General features: G+C 31.1%; 1 protein-coding gene across 1 annotated transcript in view; it reads left to right on the top strand.

Annotated features, from left to right (window-relative positions):
* LOC115886015 (neuroligin-4, X-linked-like) overlaps positions 1-24,656 on the top strand; it is a gene marked incomplete at its 5' end in the record, with an annotated part of 80,961 nt that overhangs the window by 23,706 nt on the left and 32,599 nt on the right. The window contains 2 exons of the mRNA XM_030905043.1: positions 7,653-7,804; positions 18,262-18,380. Of these exons, the coding sequence (XP_030760903.1) occupies positions 7,653-7,804; positions 18,262-18,380 (271 nt within the window). The remainder of the gene's footprint in view (positions 1-7,652; positions 7,805-18,261; positions 18,381-24,656) is intronic.

A 24,656-nucleotide genomic window follows, 5' to 3' on the forward strand; every position in this document is an offset into this window, starting at 1 on the left:
ATAGGAATTTTTTATGATAAACGTTCTTTTGAAACACTAATTGTCCTATTGCGCAGATCTGGTAGTGTGGTTTATAAAAAAAACTATTAGGCAGAAACCTGTCGTTGAAAGCGAAGAAAATGAGTTTGCAGTAATTGGCTCTTTTTTAGAAAATCTATAATATATCTGCAAGTCATCGTAGAATAACTCAAAAAACTACTTCTTCGTTTATCTTGATAGAATAATATATACATATTTAATAAATATTATTTATGAAACTATTGTAGGTAAATTAAGTAAAAGTATACTGGTATATATCTTAAATAAAGTTCATAAACTAATTTCGATTTTGAAAATAGCTACTAACTGTCACTAGAAACTTACCATGACGACACTAGCCCTCCTGGTTGCCATTTTATTGAAAAAAATATTCTTTATCCAAAATCTGAGGTAGATAGATATAGGAAACCCTAATATAGCTTGAAAGAGCATCTCAATCTGCTTCGATTTATTTAAAAAAATACATGGTGTTGTATTTGAAGTAACGAAATTTTTATGTAAAATAAATATTTAAAATAGACTAGCAATTTTTGATACCCCTGTATATGTTAAACGAAACAATAAAACTTTTCAGTAAAGTTTATTTCTTTGGCTTAAAAGTCAGCACAAGAATTATTTCTAAAAACAATGTACAGGGTGTTGACAATCTTTAATATTATAGCATGCATATTTAAATATCTTTAAATATCTCATGGTCTATAATTTTCAGAATGGTCGAAAATTTAAAATGACTTCGTATCTCAGTTGAATTATTAAACACATTAAACGTGTCTCAAAAATCGATCCCATGACATCAATGCCGGTTTTGCTCTATCTAGACGGGAAATATATTTTCACTGTTAAAACAAAATCAATGAGGAAAATGCATGTTTTTAAATAATGGTTTTAAAAAATAGTTCTTATAATTACAAATTGAACAAAAATAATCGTTGATATCGGTTAAGAAATGCCTCTAATATAAAATAATTAAATATTGTTAATTTAAATGGCCGGGCACACGCTCTCTACCGCGCCTTGCCGCTGTGACGTCACCCGCCGTTCTTCTGGTTGAGTGGAGCCAGACGCGTGTTTATTTTACACAGTTTGCTTTTAAACATTGTTGAATCCGAGTCAAAATTTTAGTTATTTGTGTTAATTAATACATAATTAGTAATTAGTGATATTTATAAATAGTAATGGATGAGCGAAAACAGAAAAAAATGGTCCAAGGCCATGAGAAGAGATGAAAAGAAAAACGTTAAATTATCCTCTATTTTTACGATTTATTGTTTTGAAGATCATTTTGATGTAAGTTCATATATTTATGTAAATATATTGTCTTACATAGGTATATGAAATTTGAATTTACAGGGTTATTCATTATATTTTGACACCCACATACAGCCTTAACTGTAAGTTTTAGAAGAAAACATTAAATAAAAGAGTTGTATGGTTTTTCATATACTCTCTTTTAAAATTAATTCTAGTTATACAGGGTGTCTCAAAAAAGGTGGTCCAGAAAATTGTAGGTATTTTTCGCTTTACAACTGTCAATATTTCGTAAACATTTGAAGATAGGTATAGGATATTATACATGAAATATATCTAGAATATCTATAAATTTCCGAAGAATCCAAAAATATATAGGGTGTCTCACTTAAAAAAGTAACTTAATTTTGGCGTTTGCTTATGGGACACCTTGTATAATATTTTCATTACTGATAAACAATTTATTTCCTATAATTTCGTAAAAAAATCAATATTTAAAAATAACAAGGGTAAGGGGGTGTCACTATATAAAAAAAAAACTTTCTTTTTCATGCTATGCTCTGGAGTTATTTTTCCACGTACTAAACAAATATTTTTGTCTCTATATTTTGTCTCTGTTTTCACTTCTACATAACCTACAGCATTATCTCCGTACGTCTCCCTACCTGATCTGAAAAATAAGTTTATAACATTAATATTTATAACTATATAAAAGTTCGTAACAGTAGGTACCTACTTATACTTAAATATGCCTCAGTACTACAATGAATAAATGTTACATACCTCTCTGTTTTTTTTCCTCGTAATTCAGCACCAATAAATTGCTGAATAAAGCAGCCAACATAAAAGCATCGACTTTTGGCAAGTTATCTGATTGTGCTTTTACAAACCCGGAATCTGCCAATACTTAAACAATTCTCAGAACACACAACACATACAAATAATAACTGCACAAAAAAGCATAAAAAGCTTCTCCAATCAACGCTAAAGCAACAAAAATGTCTTAGTACGCCACCTAAATATGTACATAAACGGAACACGTCTGGCTGCTGCTGGCCATCGTGCGTCGACGAGAACGGCGGGTGACGTCAGACCAATAGAATATCGTTTCAATTCGCGAGGCGTCGTTTGCGTTATCCATAGTATTTTAATGGTCCGTTTTATAAAATCGTGGTACTGCTTTCAAGAAAAAAGTTTTTTTTTGCATTTACACATATTTTTTCTAATAAATTGAACAGTTTCTGGCGAAAAATAAAATATATGCATCTTCCTCATTTCGACCATCCTGTATATTTATATTGACATTTTTATATAAAATTGTCTGAAAAATCAACCTCTAAATTGTCTAACATGATCAATAAAACTCCCAGTGTAATCTAGTGAAAATCTATTAGACTAGAAATATGAGAGGGAGAGTTTATGTTTAATCAAATCTTCATAGCGCGCGTTCAAATTTTCAGGTTAAACAATTTAGTTATATGGTAAGGTGGGTAAACTTTCCCTAATTAGTTATCTCGCGCACAAAGCTTCATTAGAAAGCCCGGTTTTACCGGGCGTAATTAACAGTCTCCCGCCCTGCCGGCGGTTTGATTGACGATATTGTTACATCGGATCGATCTATTTATGTCAACTCTACCCACGCCTAACCCTCTCTGCGTGTGCGTTTGAATTTTAGGGTAAATAAGAAAGTGGAATACATAGAGCTATGTAGTATTGTGTTGTAAATATATGTTCCTTAAGGGTGTAATGAAATTATTGTAATTTAATTAATTTCAGATTTTATAAATTCATTTCGGATTTTTTAAATGGTTATTCTTCTACTTGTTTAGTTAGGTGCATGGCAAATCTTCTACTTGTGTCTTCCTCTATGAGATACCTAAGAGACCTTATCGTTGGTGGGGAAGCTCCTACCAAGTGAGCATTTTATTCCTTTAAGAGAAATGCGTTCTAAGTGATGTCGTTGTTTGCAGGCCTATCTTTTGCCTGCTATAAAACAATAAAACGCAGATACGTAACTGTTCCCTAATGTTCCCTAAATGTGACAAAACTTTGCTCACTGGGTAGTCAGGTGCTATGGGGAATCCTCTCTGGCAATTTTCTGGGTCTTAGGAGCATCTCGCTGTCAGGTCCCACAATAGGAATTGAGCTCAAATCCAAGGAGTCAATAGAGAAAGAAAAATATGTCGTCTATTATAGATTCGGGACAACACCGGTATCAGGTCTAAGAAGAGACAAAGTTAAGGAGGTGGAAAAAATGACTAATCCTCTAGCCTCCACCTCACGGGTGCCTTAGCCAGAGACAAGCTCCTTGACTGTGAGGGGACAGACAGCTAAACCCCAACCGTGGGAGGTTGTATACCCTTGAATGAATATCTGTGGTTAGAGGAGGATATCTTGTTGCAAGGAGGTAATAGAGAAAGAGAGATACTGGTATCAGGTCTAAGGAGAGACCAAGTTAAAGAGGTGGAGAAAATGGAGACTGATCGTCCAGCTTGACACCTCAAGGGTATCTCAGCCGGAGACAAGCTTCTAGTAGGAGGTAAATGTCCACTCCTCGGAGGATAAACAGCTGTTGTCAGAGGAAAATGGGAATTACCCCCTCAACAGGAAAATCCCCATGCATGATGAGTTATAGACTGTACGATGAGGTATAGCTCAAGAAAAGGAAACACAATAGATCTTTAAGGTGGCTGTGATTAACCCCCCTTTCGCCCATTCTACATTCTATTTCTTTAAGACTATGTTTATAAAACAAAGCAAAAACTTTTTTAATGTAACTTAAATAAATAATTATAAATTAAATGAATTAATATAATTAAATATTTTAGAATTTATTTTCCTAATATAATTTTTCAAGAACTACCTACAATCCTATTGCCAACGTATTTACCCATTTCATAATATACTGTGATATGATTGACATTTATTATTTGTAGTTTTAGTTTTTACTAGGTAAACTAACAAAATAATTGCAAACAAACAAAAACCCTCTTTTGAGTTTTAATCCGCTGACCGGACTTTCTGGTGTATGGAAGACTAATAATATGGATTAGCCTTAGCAGATTAGCACATTAACCTTAGCAGCAAAAAGAAGACCTTAACTTAAAATACTTTAGGTTTTTTTAATCTATAAAGAGAAATTTAAAATACAAAATTAATATTAAATTCAACAAAAAAACTTTCAATTTGAACATAATGTAAGAAAATTATTTGACTAAAAGTGCTCAATTTATTTTCCAAATTGCACTCTTGTACGAAAAACGGTTTAGCAAAAAAAAGTAGAAAAAGGGAGTAAAGTAAAAGCTTACTTCCCTCAGGAAGTAACTTCCCAGTAAATTTCAAAAAGGTACGTTTCGAGAATCACATCGGCGGGTGATTGAGTTTGTGTCGTTAAGCGAATGTGCATTTTGGCGAGAATAAGTTCGGTAACGGGTCCGCGATGTTAGCGTGATGCATTAAACGAAATTAGGGCAATCAATTCCATTGCCCTGCCCCGTCTATGACGCAAAATGGAAATAAAGCAGTTTTTAATGTCGCAATAGCTTAACCGAAACTTTATTAGAAATGTGTTCTGTTTATTTGCTGGAGCCGTATAAAATGCAGTTTTGATAGCGATTTGCATGAAAATGCAATTAAATGTTTGGAAAAAAGACCCAGAAAACGACATTTACAGTTTACAGTGGCATACTTACACTTTAGGCGGATAACTATCACGCTCTATATTTACTTTTACTGAGCTGAAACACGTAAAAACATAGATATAACGTTCATGGACATTATGTCAACACCCTCCTTAATTGTGTAACGTTTTTAGTTCGTTACATGTCTTTGTATATGATATATGATGTCTGGCGTATCATCACCGGATTCCCTATCGTTCAAGCCGGATAATTTAATTGACGCACTTGGCGTAATTTTTACGTTCCATAGTCGCCAACCCTGTTATCGTTTGACACAACCCTGTTTCGCTCTGTGGAGGCGCTGTCAACATCGCTTCTGTCAACTCTCTGTGCTGTCGACTGACTTTTGCTTTTAGCGCTCTGTAGCCTAACCTAACCATCCCGGCTTTTAGAAATGGTGATTATTTAAATCTTGCTGTATAATCTGAATCAGCTGCTATTTCAAAGCAACTGGTAAAGATGAGATATTATCCTTTTAGATTCGATATTATTACTGCATATTTTTAGAGTTTTGGATGTCCCAACTTAACTTGTATTTGTATTTTTTTGGCACGTTGGCGTCCCTTTTCTTTTGTCCTCCAGAATGTTACATGAAAGAAAGGACAGTTTCTTTGTTTATTAGTGAGCCCTCGGAAGTAATTCGAGGTAGGTTCATTTTGTTTATTAGACCTTGTTTGATTTTAAACAAGAGTTTCGTATTTTTAGGGTCCAAGGTACGGACTAGTTATGGTCCAAGTTACGGACATTATCCAAGGTCCTAGTAGTGTTCCAAGGTACGGGTAGTGTCCCCATATTGCCACAGTATGGATACAGCGTAAGCCCCATGCTGCTTCGCTCCCATTTCTCAGTCTAGTCAGTAGTTACGGCTGTATTGATTCATGGTGTACTCATTCTGGCCCCTTTTGTTGTATTGGCCAACAGGATAGCCGAGAGACAGTGCAGAGATATGACCCACCTCACGCTGCTACTCTTCGAAACAGGATTGCCTCAAGAACAGCTAAGTCTAGATTTAGGTTCTGATTTTCAGTCAATTTTCAGTCTTAATTTAATGTACATTTTAAACGATATCGTACAGAATGTTTCATTACATTACGCCTTGTAATAGTATTACTTTTTTATAGATATTATTATTGCACTAACATCATATAAAAGTAATGCTACATTTCATATATTCTCTTAAACTTTACATGTCTTGTATTTTATCATAGTTGTTTTCATAGATATTTAGTACAATTCTTAACACCACTTTCGTTGACATATAACCACTATAATAATTATTAAAATTGTACAATGCTATTTACCATCACAGTCCATCATGAATAAATATAGTCATTAGTTTTAAGTAATATACAACTGCGTTTTCTTTCTCTGTACATGCCTGGCGCCCAATATCTATATTTTTTTGTTTATTGTTATTGATTAGTTTTCTCTCTAGTGAAACACCTTATCCACGACTGCTCTCCGATGAAAAGCTGCCGTTCGCAGTGGTAATGCTTATAAAAAAACGCTACAATTGGTTTTGGTAAACAATTCTCTAGCAAAAGCTCAATGCGTTTTCCAAATTTTATATATTGTGTAAAAATGGTTTTTAAGTGGAATGGATACAGCTTAAAATTCGAATTTTTTTTTGAAAATAGATTTGTGTGTCTGGAAGCATTCATTTCTTAGTCTGGCTATATTTCGTATCAATTTTTGAAAAGTTTTATGTTCATTTATACTAAATGACGTCTAGAGATTGACCTCGCCAAAATTATCATCGATGGTCATTCCCCATTCGTCTTTGATGCCGTTTTTTTAACCCAACTAAGCAAGCATTAAGAGAAAGCAAAATAATTGATGATATGACACAAAATTACTAAATTATATTATACAAAAGCTTTTAAAAAGGTTTCTTTGCACAACATTATCATCAACGCTTTTTTCCACGGGGTTCGGTAAACAAGTCACAAGCAACACCTTGATAACTTAATGTATAGATTATTATTCCCGTTTTTAAAAAAAAATACTATTCCCGTTTTTGTATTAAAATATAAATACAATTTAAAGTTAGTAGTTAGATAAGGGTTCTTCGTCTTACTAGTGTTACTTAAAACAGGCCATATCGGCGCTCATGTTTATTCAGAAAGTCGACCTTGTGTGCTGGCAAGACAAATTTAGACAGTAATTAACGTAGTATAAATTTATTTGTACTGAGCGGACTAACAAAGGAACTGTAGTGTTCCAGTTAGAGTAACAAGACCCGATTAAGAATCCATAAATATTTACTGTCGAAAACGTCCTTATGGGTGATAAATGTACGCTGTCATAATCTGAGCCGACACAATGATTAATAACGCAGCGGAAATGTCAAGGGCGTCACAACAACACAAAGCCAATCAATAAAATTCGTATTTTTGACGAAAACGTGAATCTAATTGGCTCAAATGTAGTTAACAAGGACGTCAACAAAATAATGATTCATTTAATGATAATAATTTTATAAATATAAGTTTCTTTATTGATACTCTTCAGTAAAGTGAGTCGTAAAATATCTAAGAACCTTTTATTATTTATTAATCAATTCACAAATCATATTTTAAATTCAAAGTCACAGTTTGCATTTATTTTTGCAAATAAAAAGTTATATTTTTCTTCCTCAACAGCAATGTTAAAGATTCATTATAATAATTTTCTTTTTCTTTTCAGAGAATGGGTACTGTCCATGGGGAAGAGCTACCTTATATGTTCGGTGCTCCATTAGTGGATGGCTTCAATCATTTTCCAAAGAACTATACTAGATCTGAGTTAGCTCTTTCGGAATCGTTTATAATATTCATTGCCAACTTTGCAAGAACTGGGTAAGTGTTGATATATTTTAAATACTAAATATTTTTAGCAAAATAAAAACACTAAATCACCACAATACACCAAAACACTTTTACTTTTATACTGGACGCGCGTTTCGCTAACCATGTTAGCATCATCAACAGATGATTATAATATTTGAGTTTATAATCTGTTGATGATGCTAACATGGTTAGCGAAACGCGCGTCCAGTATAAAAGTAAAAGTGTTTTGGTGTATTGTGGTGATTTAGTGTTTTTATTTTGCTGTTTAACACCAAAGGTTCCAACCCTCAACTGTAATAAATATTTTTACTTTAGATTATTGTTATATTATGCACTTTTACTACCTTTTTCAACCTATAATTTCATTTCTTTCACTTATTTCCCCCACTTATTTCCTCCACTAGTATTGTTTTCATATTTTTCTTTCTGCTAATTTTCCGCAGGTTTTTTAAATTTTACAGGAATATCAGTGTTTTGTCAATTATTGTTCTTATCAATTTCAAATGTTGTCAATTTCTGACAGAGTTTTACATTTCACACACAAAATAGATAATATATTTTTAATATTTTCTTTTTATTATTAACTAAGGTTTAAGAGAATTAACAGACATTTATTAGAATATACCGTATGATCGAAAAAAAAAAATGGTGTCCAGTTGCATGGGAAATGAACATCGATGACATTTCCCATATAAATTAACATATAAAATGACAGCGATCTTCATTCCATAGCCATCGCTGACGCCGTTTTTTCTCGATCATACGGTATTAATGATTATACAGGGTTGTTCACCACATACGACACGGAGTATTGTAGCTAAATGATTAGATTTTTACAAATTGTAAGTTTTGGGTTTGTTGAAGGACTATTAGAGCTACAATTTAAAAATATTTTTACAAGATACAGAGTGTCCCAAATAAATAAAAAATATCAAAGTTGTATTTTTTTAAATGGAACACTCTCTATATTATTACATTTTTAGTTTCTACGATTAAAATAAAGGTAAATTTGATTATGTACTGAGCGGTAACTACTTTACTTTCACTTTATATTACACTTAAACCTTGCCGTTTTTGAAATATTTTCAATTTTGTGAAATTGCAGTCAAAATTTTAAGGCTTAATTTCTCCAAGGGTATCAAAGTTTTTAATACTAAATATTTACTGAAGTTTTTTTATTTATTGATCAGTTATTATGTTGCAATAGTAAAAATTATACTACCTTATACAGAGTGTCTAAAATTGTATTTTAAATAATTACTAGCTTTAAACGGCAATAACTTGTTTAATTTAAATGGAACACCATGTATATTTTATGAGAATTAGATGCACAATTTAAATGTCTATCAAATTGTATTATACCATTTTTACCTATCTCTTCAAGTTTCCGTATAAAATGCATTTCCTTGTAATTTTAAATTCATTTATCAATATACCCATGGAATACTGACATTTTAGATTATTTTTAAAGATGTACCAAATTTTTAAAGAGTACAGGTACTAATATTGTCGATATAGTTTGTTTATTTCATTAAAAAATTAAAAAAAAACTGTTTAAATATTTGTTAAAGAGGACCAATTAATATGATTCCAGTATTCAAACTACATTAGTTGACCGTTTGCGTTGATTAATAATAATTGCTCCAAATACTAAAATAAAATAAGTGTGGTAAAAAGTAACATCTTAAAAATGATATTTCATTTTTTGACAAGTGCTTATTTATAACAACAGAGACATTCATTTTCATAACTTATTATTATATTGATTTTTGATTCAAATCCACATTGATTTAGAATAATTTATTAACAAACATAATTAAGTATGTAATTAATTAGTATTTGTGCGGAAATAAGGGTGGTATATTTAATTAATGGTATACGCTTTTATAAAGATTTAAATAGTTTTATTTTTGCATACAAATGGGTTAGTAATATTATCATTTTGCTAAAAACAATAATAATACTAGCCTGTACATTTTGTACATTTGTTGCTTTAAAAACAATCTAAAATGTCAATATTCCATGGGTATATTGATAAATGAGGTCTAAATTATAAGAAAATGTATTTTCTACGAAAACTTGAAGGGATAGGTAAACAGTGGTATAATACAACTTGATAGACAATTAAATTATGCATTTGATTCTTCTAAAATATACAGGGCGTTCCATTTAAATTAAACAAGTTATTGCCGTTTAAAGCTAGAAATAATTTAAAATAAATTTTTAGACACTCTGTATGAGATAGTATTATTTTTATTATTGCAACACAATAACTGATCATTAAATAGACTTCAGTAAATATTTAGAATTAAAAACTTTGATACACCCTTGGAGAAATGAAGCATTAAAATTTTGACTGCAATTTCACAAAATTGAAAATATTTCAAAAACGGCAAGGTTTAAGTGTAATATAAAGTGAAAGTAAAGTAGTTACCGCTCAGTACATAATCAAATTTACCTTTATTTTAATCGTAGAAACTAAAAATGTAATAATATAGAGAGTGTTCCATTTAAAAAAATACAACTTTGATATTTTTTATTTATTTGGGACACTCTGTATCTTGTAAAAATATTTTTAAATTGTAGCTCTAATAGTCCTTCAACAAACCCAAAACTTACAATTTGTAAAAATCTAATCATTTAGCTACAATACTCCGTGTCGTATGTGGTGAACAACCCTGTATAATCATTAATACCGTATGATCGAGAAAAAACGGCGTCAGCGATGGCTATGGAATGAAGATCGCTGTCATTTTATATGTTAATTTATATGGGAAATGTCATCGATGTTCATTTCCCATGCAACTGGACACCATTTTTTTTTTTCGATCATACGGTATATTCTAATAAATGTCTGTTAATTCTCTTAAACCTTAGTTAATAATAAAAAGAAAATATTAAAAATATATTATCTATTTTGTGTGTGAAATGTAAAACTCTGTCAGAAATTGACAACATTTGAAATTGATAAGAACAATAATTGACAAAACACTGATATTCCTGTAAAATTTAAAAAACCTGCGGAAAATTAGCAGAAAGAAAAATATGAAAACAATACTAGTGGAGGAAATAAGTGGGGGAAATAAGTGAAAGAAATGAAATTATAGGTTGAAAAAGGTAGTAAAAGTGCATAATATAACAATAATCTAAAGTAAAAATATTTATTACAGTTGAGGGTTGGAACCTTTGGTGTTAAACAGCAAAATAAAAACACTAAATCACCACAATACACCAAAACACTTTTACTTTTATACTGGACGCGCGTTTCGCTAACCATGTTAGCATCATCAACAGATTATAAACTCAAATATTATAATCATCTGCTGATGATGCTAACATGGTTAGCGAAACGCGCGTCCAGTGTAAAAGTAAAAGTGTTTTGGTGTATTGTGGTGATTTAGTGTTTTTATTTTGCTGTTTAACACCAAAGGTTCCAACCCTCAACTGTAATAAATATTTTTACTTTAGATTATTGTTATATTATGCACTTTTACTACCTTTTTCAACCTATAATTTCATTTCTTTCACTTATTTCCCCCACTTATTTCCTCCACTAGTATTGTTTTCATATTTTTCTTTCTGCTAATTTTCCGCAGGTTTTTTAAATTTTACAGGAATATCAGTGTTTTGTCAATTATTGTTCTTATCAATTTCAAATGTTGTCAATTTCTGACAGAGTTTTACATTTCACACACAAAATAGATAATATATTTTTAATATTTTCTTTTTATTATTAACTAAGGTTTAAGAGAATTAACAGACATTTATTAGAATATACCGTATGATCGAAAAAAAAAAATGGTGTCCAGTTGCATGGGAAATGAACATCGATGACATTTCCCATATAAATTAACATATAAAATGACAGCGATCTTCATTCCATAGCCATCGCTGACGCCGTTTTTTCTCGATCATACGGTATTAATGATTATACAGGGTTGTTCACCACATACGACACGGAGTATTGTAGCTAAATGATTAGATTTTTACAAATTGTAAGTTTTGGGTTTGTTGAAGGACTATTAGAGCTACAATTTAAAAATATTTTTACAAGATACAGAGTGTCCCAAATAATAAAAAATATCAAAGTTGTATTTTTTTAAATGGAACACTCTCTATATTATTACATTTTTAGTTTCTACGATTAAAATAAAGGTAAATTTGATTATGTACTGAGCGGTAACTACTTTACTTTCACTTTATATTACACTTAAACCTTGCCGTTTTTGAAATATTTTCAATTTTGTGAAATTGCAGTCAAAATTTTAATGCTTCATTTCTCCAAGGGTATATCAAAGTTTTTAATTCTAAATATTTACTGAAGTCTATTTAATGATCAGTTATTGTGTTGCAATAATAAAAATAATACTATCTCATACAGAGTGTCTAAAAATTTATTTTAAATTATTTCTAGCTTTAAACGGCAATAACTTGTTTAATTTAAATGGAACGCCCTGTATATTTTAGAAGAATCAAATGCATAATTTAATTGTCTATCAAGTTGTATTATACCACTGTTTACCTATCCCTTCAAGTTTTCGTAGAAAATACATTTTCTTATAATTTAGACCTCATTTATCAATATACCCATGGAATATTGACATTTTAGATTGTTTTTAAAGCAACAAATGTACAAAATGTACAGGCTAGTATTATTATTGTTTTTAGCAAAATGATAATATTACTAACCCATTTGTATGCAAAAATAAAACTATTTAAATCTTTATAAAAGCGTATACCATTAATTAAATATACCACCATTATTTCCGCACAAATACTAATTAATTACATACTTAATTATGTTCGTTAATAAATTATTCTAAATCAATGTGGATTTGAATCAGAAATCAATATAATAATAAGTTATGAAAATGAATGTCTCTGTTGTTATAAATAAGCATTTGTCAAAAAATGAAATATCATTTTTAAGATGTTACTTTTTACCACACTTATTTTATTTTAGTATTTGGAGTAATTATTATTAATCAACGCAAACGGTCAACTAATGTAGTTTGAATACTGGAATCATATTAATTGGTCCTCTTTAACAAATATTTAAACAGTTTTTTTTTTAATTTTTTAATAAAATAAACAAACTATATCGACAATATTAGTATCTGTACTCTTTAAAAATTTGGTACATCTTTAAAAATAATCTAAAATGTCAGTATTCCATGGGTATATTGATAAATGAAATTAAAATTACAAGAAAATGCATTTTCTACGGAAACTTGAAAAGATAGGTAAAAAATGATATAATACAATTTGATGGCATTTAAATTGTGCATCTAATTCTCATAAAATATACATGGTGTTCCATTTAAATTAAACAAGTTATTGCCGTTTAAAGCTAGTAATTATTTAAAATACAATTTTAGACACTCTGTATAAGGTAGTATAATTTTTACTATTGCAACATAATAACTGATCAATAAATAAAAAAACTTCAGTAAATATTTAGTATTAAAAACTTTGATACCCTTGGAGAAATTAAGCCTTAAAATTTTGACTGCAATTTCACAAAATTGAAAATATTTCAAAAACGGTAAGGTTTAAGTGTAATAAACCTTTATCAAATTTACCTATATTTTAATCGTAGAAACTAAAAATGTAATAATATAGAGGGTGTTCCATTTAAAAAAAATACAACTTTGATATTTTTTATTTATTTGGGACACTCTGTATCTTGTAAAAATATTTTTAAATTGTAGCTCTAATAGTCCTTCAGCGAACCCAAAACTTACAATTTGTAAAAATCTAATCGTTTAGCTACAATATTTCGTGTCGTATGTGGTGAACAACCCTGTATATTACGTTGTAAAAAAATACAAAAATTTGAAGAACTTAGCTAATTCTAGTATTTTCAAAGATTAAAAGAATGTTTTATTTAATAGAAAATGTTGACTCGCTCTTTTAAATATTTATTTTCTTGAATGCTAGAGTAATGACGTAGCATAAAAATCGTATCCAACAAAAGAACCTTTTTTCGGGAAATCTATTTATTACCGTAAAACATCAGCCACTGTGCGATATATCTTCCGCAAGCTCGAGATAAATGATTTCCTTGTCCGAAAAGGTCCTCTCCAAGTGTTAAATTTTAAACATCCAAGTGCCTGTGAAAACGATTTTAAACTGGTAGGGTGGAAAACAACGGGACGGATTTCACACACTAAAAATACATTCTTTAACAAGATCAGTTTATATTTTATGTAGTTACTTAAAGGTAGTTCAGTAATATTATGGCTCAAATTGCGATATATCCGACAAAATTCATAAAGTTTTCAAAATTGGTGGAAATAATCAGGACATCATATGTATTAATAAAGTGAAAAGTTCCCACCCCTAAATAGTGTGCGTCATCCCCCAGGACATCGTTTCTACCCCCATTTTGAGTTTTTTAGATAATCTCGGCAACGGTGCAATTCTCGACAAAAATACCTGTACAGAAAATTTTTCTTCATAAAATTCTCTATTAAAAAGATAAATACATTTTTTTCTAAAAGTTAATAATAAAGTGGCAAATAGGGCACAAATATAAGGGTTGGTTATGACTAGCACTATCTGCAGTTCAATCTAATTTAAAGTTTAATGTTTAACGCTAACAAAAAACAGTAACCACTAAATTATACTTAGAATTTTAATATACGTTCTTCTCTCACACTCCTGTACCCCTAGAAAAAGGGTGATTTGTACTTATTTCCACATCACTCTAGAGGTAAAGTATTTGATGCGTTTTTTTAAAGTGGTATCCCCTGTAGGTCTAATACAATTTTACAAGGTATTTTTGTCGAGAAATGCACCGTTACCGAAATTATCTAAAAAACTCAAAATGGGGGTAGAAACAATGTCCTGGGGGATGACGCACCCTATTTAGGGGTGGGAACTTTTCGGTTTAGTAATCCTCATGCTATCCCCAACATACCTACCAATATTCAAAACTTTCTGAATTTTGTCGGGTTTAAATCGTAATATTACTGGATTAAGGGGTTATATATGTAGTTAATCTTTATCATTTATATTACTTTCTTAAGTATGTTAATGAGCAGAAGGTGAGTTAATCACTGCGACCTTAAAGATTTATTGTGTCCCCCTTTCTTGAGTCACTCATCATAAAGTCTATAACTCATCATACAAAACGATCTTCCTGTTGTACGAGGGATAGGGTAATTCCCATCTTTCTCTGACAACAGATGTTCCTCCTCAGAGGAGTGCACATCTACCTCCTACTAGAAGCTTGTCTCCGGCTGAGATACCCTTGAGGTGTCAAGCTGGAGGATCAGTCTTCTCTACCTCTTTAATCTAGTCTCTGCTTAGATCTGATGTGTTTTTCCCCGGATCTATAATAGAGAATAAATCTCTCTTTCTCTATTACCTCCATGGATTTGAGGTCAATTCTTGTTATGAGGATCTGACCCTCAAAACTCTCCTCCCTTGAGTTGATAACTCGTTTTCTGCCGTTTCTTTTTCATTCGGCAAAATGCAGATGGCTTTGACCGTCAATTCCATCAGCTTTAGATATTTGTTAGGTTTTAGAAGGCCCATTTTGACAGCCTTTCTGTCTTTGCTTATCGAAGTCTATGCATTCAAGCAATTAGTAAAAAATCTAGATTATTAAAACAAATTTTCAATTACCATTCGCAGCTTAAATGTCTTTCTTGTCTCAGCCATAATTGACCTAAAATCCTGAGATATTAAAATGGTGAAAACTTATAGGAGAATTTTGAGGAAAATTTAAATTAAAACGATTCAGGTGGCGAACAGCCGCCTCTAGAGCAAATTAAAAACGACGTGCTTTATAGGGGATGAAAATGAGCATAAAGGAAAATTTATTCCAGTTTTCTATTAGAGGAAATGCGAGAAAACCTGCCAACTAGAGCTGTATGAGTGTGTCTCGTATACAACGTGAAATTAACAATAAAACGTGTATAACACAAGAATAAATTATGATATTTTGATTTAATAATCTTAATAAATAAATAACTTCTTTGTATAGTAAAAATAACTTTAAATCTTTTAAATGAGACAATATTCCCAAAATGTTAGAGCAATGAACCAGTCATAAAAATATAGATATCATTTGAAATAAATTGTATCGAGCAAATACCAGTGGCATATAACATAATATACAAAGTAACATGAACGAAGCTCAGTGCAATATTTCATATTGACGGATATAAAATTGTGACACGGAAAACATTCTACCTTTTGACTGTGCTCGTTGTAAGCGATATATTATTTAAAGTCGTCTGACTCAGAGAAATATATCGACATGGCTGCGACAAACGCCAAAGATGGCGTAACGGAAGCGCATTTGGCAACGATGTTATTTTAAATTACGTATCAATTGTGAGATGGAAGTTCTAGGTATAAAATACAGTCCATGACAGACAACAACTGTGACTGTATTTTCTTTCGTTAGACAGAGTATATATTATTCTGTCCCAGAATATCCTTTAATATGCATGCACTGTGGCCATGAGCAAATTTATATAACAAATATACAATATTATTGAAATATAATATTGAACATAAATCACAGTTCCTTCTCTAAATAAATCATCACGGATTTGTGGTCATTTCAGTTGGTTATAAACAATAGATTGAATATGGGTAAATATTTGTATTTGAATAAAGCTTTATTTAAAATAATAATGTATTGTCCACCCTAAGTTTAACATTCAAAAAAATTATTGTAAATAGCTTTCAATATAATATATTGAGATTATTACAGTTTTTAAAATATGACAGTAATAAATAAAGTAATAATAAGGATTAATAAATAAAGTAATAATAAGGATTAGCCATTTTAGTATATTCAAAAAAATTTGAAAAAATGCATTTTTCTCGAAAAAATAACAATAGAAAGTTGTTGCTCTTGTAAAGACGATCCGGGAACATTCTAAATTTGTAGATTGTATTATAGATTTATTGTGTGCCCCTTTCTTGAGTTAGAACTCATCATAGAGTCTCAGGACTTTGACAAATATACCAGTATCTGGGACGGTTTTATAGAGGTTTGTTTCCCATCTCCGATATCAGTCATACCAAAGTTTATGGCACGAATGATTGTCGTCTCGGCGCTTTCAGTTCTGGCCTTTTTTCCTATTTTCCCCACAGAATCTGCATTTGTCATTGTTTCTTGGCTTTATTTCTACTGTGGTGTTCATTGAGGGGATCTGATTTTTCTCAGTCATAAGTCCCGAGAAATGTCTTTGAATGTCTTAGACGGCTGGAGAATACTCATTCCAGGTTACGGATGGAGTCTTCCAGGCTTCTTGAGGACTTTTTTTTTACTTTAGGTTGGATTCCGCTTGGAAAGCAGAACGGTTCATGTCCAGTTAGTGGAATGTTTGCCCCTTTTCTAGTTAAATCGTTTGCTTTTTCATTACTATCTATCGTTTAGTGGGCTGGCACCCCGATTGGGTTCCGGGGATATATTGTAAAGTTAAATAAGTCCTATAAACTGATTTTAATTAAAAAAAAGTCTAGTTCTACCAATCACGGAAAATAAAGACACCCTATACCGGGTGCGCCTCAAAAGTGGCTCACCCCAGTAACTTTTTTATTTTTTTTAGATAAAAAATGAGGTTTGGTAGGTATGTTATTGAGGTTTGGTAGAATATGATAAATTAGAACTGTTTTCGGTTACTTCCTGTTTCATCGAAAATGACTACAAGTTTGGATTTTTAAATGCCACCCTCGGTATGTTTTTACTTTATTCGATAGCAAATGACACTCTGAATAGAATGACCTATCATATGTCAGATTTTGATATTTTCGCATATATTTTATTCGGAGTTGTAATATAGGGTTAAATAAGCGTGTGGTACCAAAGTATATCGTAAAAAATGCTTTTTCCAAATATGCTAATCAACCACCCTCGTTCCATTTGAAAAAAAATTGATATGATTAAAAATACGATTTAGGCATCTTTTTACCGGCCGGGACATGACACTAAAACATAGACGATCAAACATATTTTTCCCAGGCTCATTGATTAAAAATTAGTGTTTCTAACACAGCCATTGATTGAAATTTAAAATACAATTTTATAAGCGAAAATGTTAAAAGTTGACATATGATATGTCATTCTATTCAGATTGTCATTTTCTATCCAATAAAGTAAAAAAACCGAAGGTGCCATTTAAAAATCAAAAGTTGTAGTAAGTTCCGGTGAAACAGGAAGTGGTCGAAAAGGATTGAATACGTCAATCAATCCTAATTTATGTCATATACTAACACACCAAATTTCGTTTTTTTTATCTGAAAAAATAAAAAAGTTATAGGGGGTGAGCCACTTTTGAGACGCACCCGGTATAATCTTTTCTAAACAACCACCAACGCAATTATAGTAAAACTTCCAGTTTACGCCTAACCGCACCCTTCGGGTCGACCTAATAAAACCTTAATTCTAATTATCCGGGAGTTTTTCGCCGAGCAAAGTTTAATGAAGTCCTTTTTTGCAGGAATCCTAACGAACACCACAAACAGGAACCGGTTCTGGCCGCGTCGAGGGAGAGGAACAGGTTCAGAACAATCGTGTGGGACGAATACGATCCAGTACACCAAAAATACCTGGAGATTGGTGAGTAGTAAGGGCTTAAATGTGATATTTTATTCATTTTAAATCAGTTTAAGTTGAAAATATTTGAGGATTAGCCTTATCGCTTAAATTTTTTCAAAAAAAAATAGAGAGTCTAAACTTTTCGTTCAGTTGAATGTTGAATTTTGTTTTTTCGAATTTTTTAAATAAAATATTGAACAATTTTGTAGACTTAAATTCCCTACAACTTATGTTCTACTTTCCCTTGGAACATATAGTTCATATTAAATACAATTTTAGTCACCTGATTAAGCTTGACAGGTACAGCGTTGCCCACTTTTACATTTTTTCTTTTAATCTACATATTTTAGGAAACAAAACTAAATTAATTATAAATATATAAACAGTAAGTATTTACATCAACAAAACTCATCTTCTTAACAGCACTTAAGGGACATAAAGGGTCATTACAACCGCTTTCCTGTTCAAAATATTCTAATAAAGTTGCGATGAATTTTTGCAACGGCTATTAAGCTATCCTATACACAACCGTAATAAAAGAAGTTCTAAAAAGAACAATGTTCGACTGCAAGGTCTGCTAGTAAACATTTTTAAGCTTAAAGTACCACAACACTATTTATTTAAACCAAAAACTTGTAATGCAAAAATAAAGTGTCAAAACGAATGAAACTGTCAGGAAATAAATAAATATGACAACTTGACATAAATGTGGCAACTTGACTTTTTTACATCAAAGCTGCCACCTGAATCCCCAGCGGGAATTTTAAATTCCAGTTATAGTACTATTCTTTTAAAAGTTCCTCAATATGGCCGACCTAGTTACGAAAACTGGTAATTTTTTTTTAATGAAAAATAAGTTGGCGTTAGCGAATTCAGAAATTGATTTACTTTGGTTAACAATAATATTTTTCAGGATTGTCAAGTTGACGTTAAAGTTAGGTTATTAGGTGGTTGTCATAAATAAAAACATAGATTATTGAATTTATTTAATAAGAATAAAGTATTTTACCGCAGATCCGAAGAGATTTTACTTAAAGGTATTTTATAAACTTTCTCAGTGAGAATATTAACTCCCCTGTTTCTTATATTTCAGTTAAAGGGACGTAAGAACTATAGGAAGTAAATTTTTGTTTTCATGTTTTGACGATATCTGAGAGTTCCTAGAATTATCAAGATTATTGAATAATTATAGTTGTTTAATAAGTGAAATTAATAGAAGACTTGGAAATAGGATGATGCTTTTCATGTTATAGTTGATAGATCACCCCATTTCTCTTAGTTTGTTTTTATTTCAGTACAGTTAATCACAAATTGAATTGATGTGTGCAAAAACAGCTATATATTTTCAAACATCTTATTTAAATAGTTCTTTTATATACTGTTAAACTGTATCAACTACAAAGTATTTAGCAAACAATTATAAGGTAATAAATTTTGTAGATATAATTTATGAAAATTTATAATATATAAAGATTAGAACACAATCCTCTAAAGGAAAAAGAAATACTCAAAAACTCATTAAATATACTTTATTAAAAATAACAACATACAAAAACATCCATGCAAACTGTAATCATCAGAACATTATCCACATTATACCTTAATTAAATTTCTGTCCACACTCCTGTCAGGAAAACCAGAAATGTTTGTTTAAATATTAACTTATTTTAAATTGCCAGAAACACATCAGAATATATCACAACCACAACTATAGGTTAATCAGTACTAAATTTTATACCTAGTAAGTGATGCGTTAACTAACAAGTATAGGATAAAAAACAATTATTAATATAGAGTGTACTATACAATGTCCCGCTTATTTATGAAATGACTTTCCCTTCAAATGTGAGGAATACCAGTAAAATAAAACATAATTTTTGGTTTGGTTTGGTGTTTGATATTCTAACTACATCTATTACAAACCTTAAGTGCTTTTAGTGAGTAACTGTATTTTTTATTATTCTTTGTGTATGTATCCTGTAAAGTAAAAAAATATATATTTCAAGAAATATAAAAACAATGCAATAGATATCAAACAGATTCATAAAAACTACTTACAATTATTGTACATAATTATATATTTCAAGTGTTATTTGATGTTTGGTCCCATTACCAACATTACCTTATTTAGGTCTTCTCTTTTAAAAAAAACTTTTAAACCTGTTTTAAACCTTCTTTATATTTTAAAACTGATTTACAACAATCTGTAATGCCCGCGCTGTTTCCTGAAATATAAGTTTTAATCTATTTATTATCATATACATATTACAAACCTGAAAATTACTGATACGATGAAACTTCTCAAAATTATTAGAGACCTTTTTACACACATCTGGACTAATTTATTTTCACGAATTTGTGAACGAGTCAATGTTTTCTAATACGTTTTTAAGCGTTTTACACATTTTGAATATCTTCCAGCCTATTCGTCAATTCTTGATCGGTGAAAAGATTATTTATAACTATATAATTAGTACTGCAGGTTGCAGGTTAAATAAAAGATCAAAATCAAGTAGAATTTGTGAATAAAAACTCAAAAAATAATGAAAATATTTAGAAAAGGAACGGTAAACGTCAATGTCAGCCAAGTGTCAGAATTCAATTGGATTTACCACAGATTATCAATTTTAACGATTTGAAGGACAGTCGATTCCAGTTTAGAGATTTTCGTTTTTTAAGCCTCCCATACTGAAGTCCGCCATATTGGGAAGTTTTAAATGAATACAAGTATAGTCATCTCGGCGTCAAATATGTCCATGGTTGGCAACAATGAATTTAAATATCGCGCCCTCGATTACGTAACTAAAAGTTTAATTGATACCAAATATATATAGTTTTATTTCTTATTGAATTAATTATATTTTGTCCCATTTCAAAACGATACAAATGTTGCATTTATTCATCTTCCGTATAGGCTTGGTGCATTTCAGTTGATTTCAACAATTTTCGACCGCAGCGCTTCAACGGAAAAAATCTGAAATTATCAATATATAGTTCACGCCGCCGCGCCGCTCCGTCATGTTGATCACATATATAATATCGAAATCGTGGTTTTGTCATAATGTTAATAAAATTGCCGAAAAAATGTTATCGCGTAAAAGAGAGCGTAATTAGGGCGTTGTTGGGTGCAATAACGTTCAATAACTCAACTTTCCCGGATATTCAACTCTTCCAAACAGGGGCGGATCGTGAGTTTGTGGGGCCCTGGGCGGAAACTACTTAGGGGCCTACCTAAGTACTCAACTAATAGCCATGTCAAAAAACTGTTTCTATAATGATATATTATTATTATATATTCTTTATTGCACAAAAAAACCATAAATGTTACTTAAATATACGAGAGTATTAGTTGTACAAAAGGCGACCTTATTGCTGTGGTAGCAATCTCTTCCAGAGCAGCCTTTGGGTGAGAGAAAACCGAAATAGTGATATTATAATAAGAACAAAAAAACTAAAACAATTTTATTTATTTATTATGAATTAGTAAAAGAAATTGATAGGTTGCAGTCACAGAAATTGACAGTTATTTTGTCATCACATTGCAAGTCTTTTGTTAGATCACAATTTATAGAAAGAAGTGATAAATTATTTAGTCAATGGTTTGACATTGTTGTCCTATATTTATTTTTTACATAGGACATCTTGGAGAAGGAGCGTTCTGCTTCACAGCTAATGATTGGCAGTGTTTAAAAAATCTTTAAAATGGTATAGCAGTTAGGGAACACGTCAATAAGTTTATTTTCATACATGAGCATAAAATGTCACTGCAAGAGGTGTACTCTGGCTTAGATTGGAGTAAGTACGATTTTAATTGAATGCACTCATTCACTAAATGCTCGTCTACGTCATCGGGATAGTAATCAATAATATGACGAGCAATTTCCAAATCTATGTTTTCGATATTTTTGTCTTGCAAATCCATTAAAAATTTGAATTTTTTGCTAGAAGTCTCATATAGACTTGGCTCCTTTTATTTAAATCCATAATCAGCTTATCCAACGCAACGTTTAACGTGTCTCTTTTAAATCTTTCTGCGCCGGCGCCATATACTGAGAATTCACCTGTAGACTTATCTGAACATTTTGGAGTAATGCGTCTCTTGTTTATGTCATTGTAGTCTATTCCCACACTAGTACTTAATTTTTTAGCTTTCTCTTCGTATTCCTTTAGCTTTTGATCTGATTGGTGTCGTATGTTGTTCTAAAAGTCTTTTAATGACACAATTAACTTGTTGCCTTCACAAATGTCTAAACCAGGGCTCTGTATTTTTTTTATTAACTAAATGAAATCTCTCCAAAACTTCTTCCCAAAAGATAATCAAAATTGCAGCCTCAAGTTTCGCCATTTTATTGAATAAATTTCGTGCCTCTTTCCGGAAATCAACTTTCTCAATCTCATTTTCGGTGAAACTTTCGAAAATTTTCATAATCTCATCATAATTATTTTTTAAGGCTTTGACAGCATCATAGTGGCAAGACCATCTGGCCTGGTTTAAACTTTTTAACGTGAATTTTAATTTTATTTCACGATTCAACAGTTCCCACCTATGGGTCTCTTGTTTTTAGCGGGGTCTGGGGGCCTCTTGTAACCTCGGGGCCCTGGGCTGCAGTCCAAACAGCCCTTAGGTAGATCCGGCCCTGCTTCCAAAACAACATTTTATAGCTTCATAGTTTCTCACACCGATTTGATTAAAAGCAAAAATGAATTCAAGCAGTTCGACGAATAAAGTGACTAAACAAAGTGCTCGGTACATAATCAAAAAATCAAATAGACATATACTATGAGAGGATAAAATATAATTTTTAATATTAATGGTATACTTTTTTTAATCAACTGTGATTAAATGTTTTATGGACATGCTCTAAAATTATAATTATGTACCTTTAAAAAATTTCGTTATAGCCGAAATGGCTCCAATTATGCCCCACTAGCAAAACCGGCGATTAAAACTATGCTCGCTACCGTAGTTGAACTAATCTAAAAAGTTTATTTTAAATGGAATAATATACAAAATATTATAATACAAAATATCGAAATATTTTTAGTATAATATATACTATATAATAATATAAAAAATATTTTTATATCTGAGAAAAGTCCATTTTAATTTTATATTATTACTCAAAATCTCTATATTGTTTGTTACCTATAAAATGTAGATGGAATTCTGGCATCTTAGTTCCCGTTAATGGTGTTATGACTTTACTTATGGTTGGCGCAACCAAGACGGTGTAAGTTTATATTAATTCAGTAAGAAATAAACTCTTTTAAATGACCTTCCAACATACTTTTTTATCTTATACGTCACGTATACTCAAGGCCACGAACAAATAACTTAGGATATGTCAAGTGGAAAGCCACTGGAAGCATCTCCAGCTCTGTTGTTCCAGTAGAGAGAGCGACATTGTGAAAATAAAGAAGGGGGCAAAGATACGCCAAGGAGAAACGCGGACTGGATATTAAAATTCATTCCATAAGTTAAGTTCTCGCCAGATCTGTGGAACTTCCTTAGTTCGGAGTTACGGGGGATTTAAAAATAAATCAGGGCGTGCACAGTGTGCTGAAGCAATTCTTGATTCTCTGTAAGCTCTTCACGACTACAGATGATTCAAAACCAGGAGAGGAAAACAATTTTATCCAAAGAAATATTGTTTGAAAAACTACACAACTACAGTATGCCTCCGGATTGTCTTTATACGAGAAAAAACTTTTTTATTATTGACATTTTGAGAAAAATGCATTCTTCGTAAAAAAGTTTGCTTGTTCTAAAATGGTTAATTCCCCTTATACTTTTCCAAATTTCCATACCGTTTTATAGGTAAATATAATTTCGTTTTCATTCTTTGATAGATTGTTATTGATAGAATTTTAATTAACGTCATATTTTTTGCTGTTCTGAAATGTTAAAGAAGCTCAAAATTTATTTAGTTCCATGCTACAGTAAGAGTGATAATTGTTATTGGAAAATGTGATATTTCAAAGGTGCGTTCACATGGCTGCGCCGCGCAAAACATTTTTTTAACATGTACTTTTGAAGTGTATTTTTTTTAGCGCGCACAAAAGTATATGTTAAAAAAAATGATTTGCGCGGCTCAGCCGGAGTGAACGCTCCTTAACAACAGCAAAAAAATATGATGTTAATAAAAATTAATAATAACCATACAGGGTGTTCCTTAATGACATGCTGATATTTAAGGATGTGATTCTTGGACCTATTCTAAGAAAAAAACTTCATATGAATATAAGTCCTAAACATCTTAACGTTTCAGATAAAGGGTGGTAAAATTTTCTATTTTT

The sequence above is a fragment of the Sitophilus oryzae genome, unplaced genomic scaffold, assembly GCF_002938485.1.
Source record: "Sitophilus oryzae breed Bouriz unplaced genomic scaffold, Soryzae_2.0 scaffold_466_pilon_pilon, whole genome shotgun sequence".
Lineage (NCBI taxonomy): Eukaryota > Metazoa > Arthropoda > Insecta > Coleoptera > Curculionidae > Sitophilus > Sitophilus oryzae.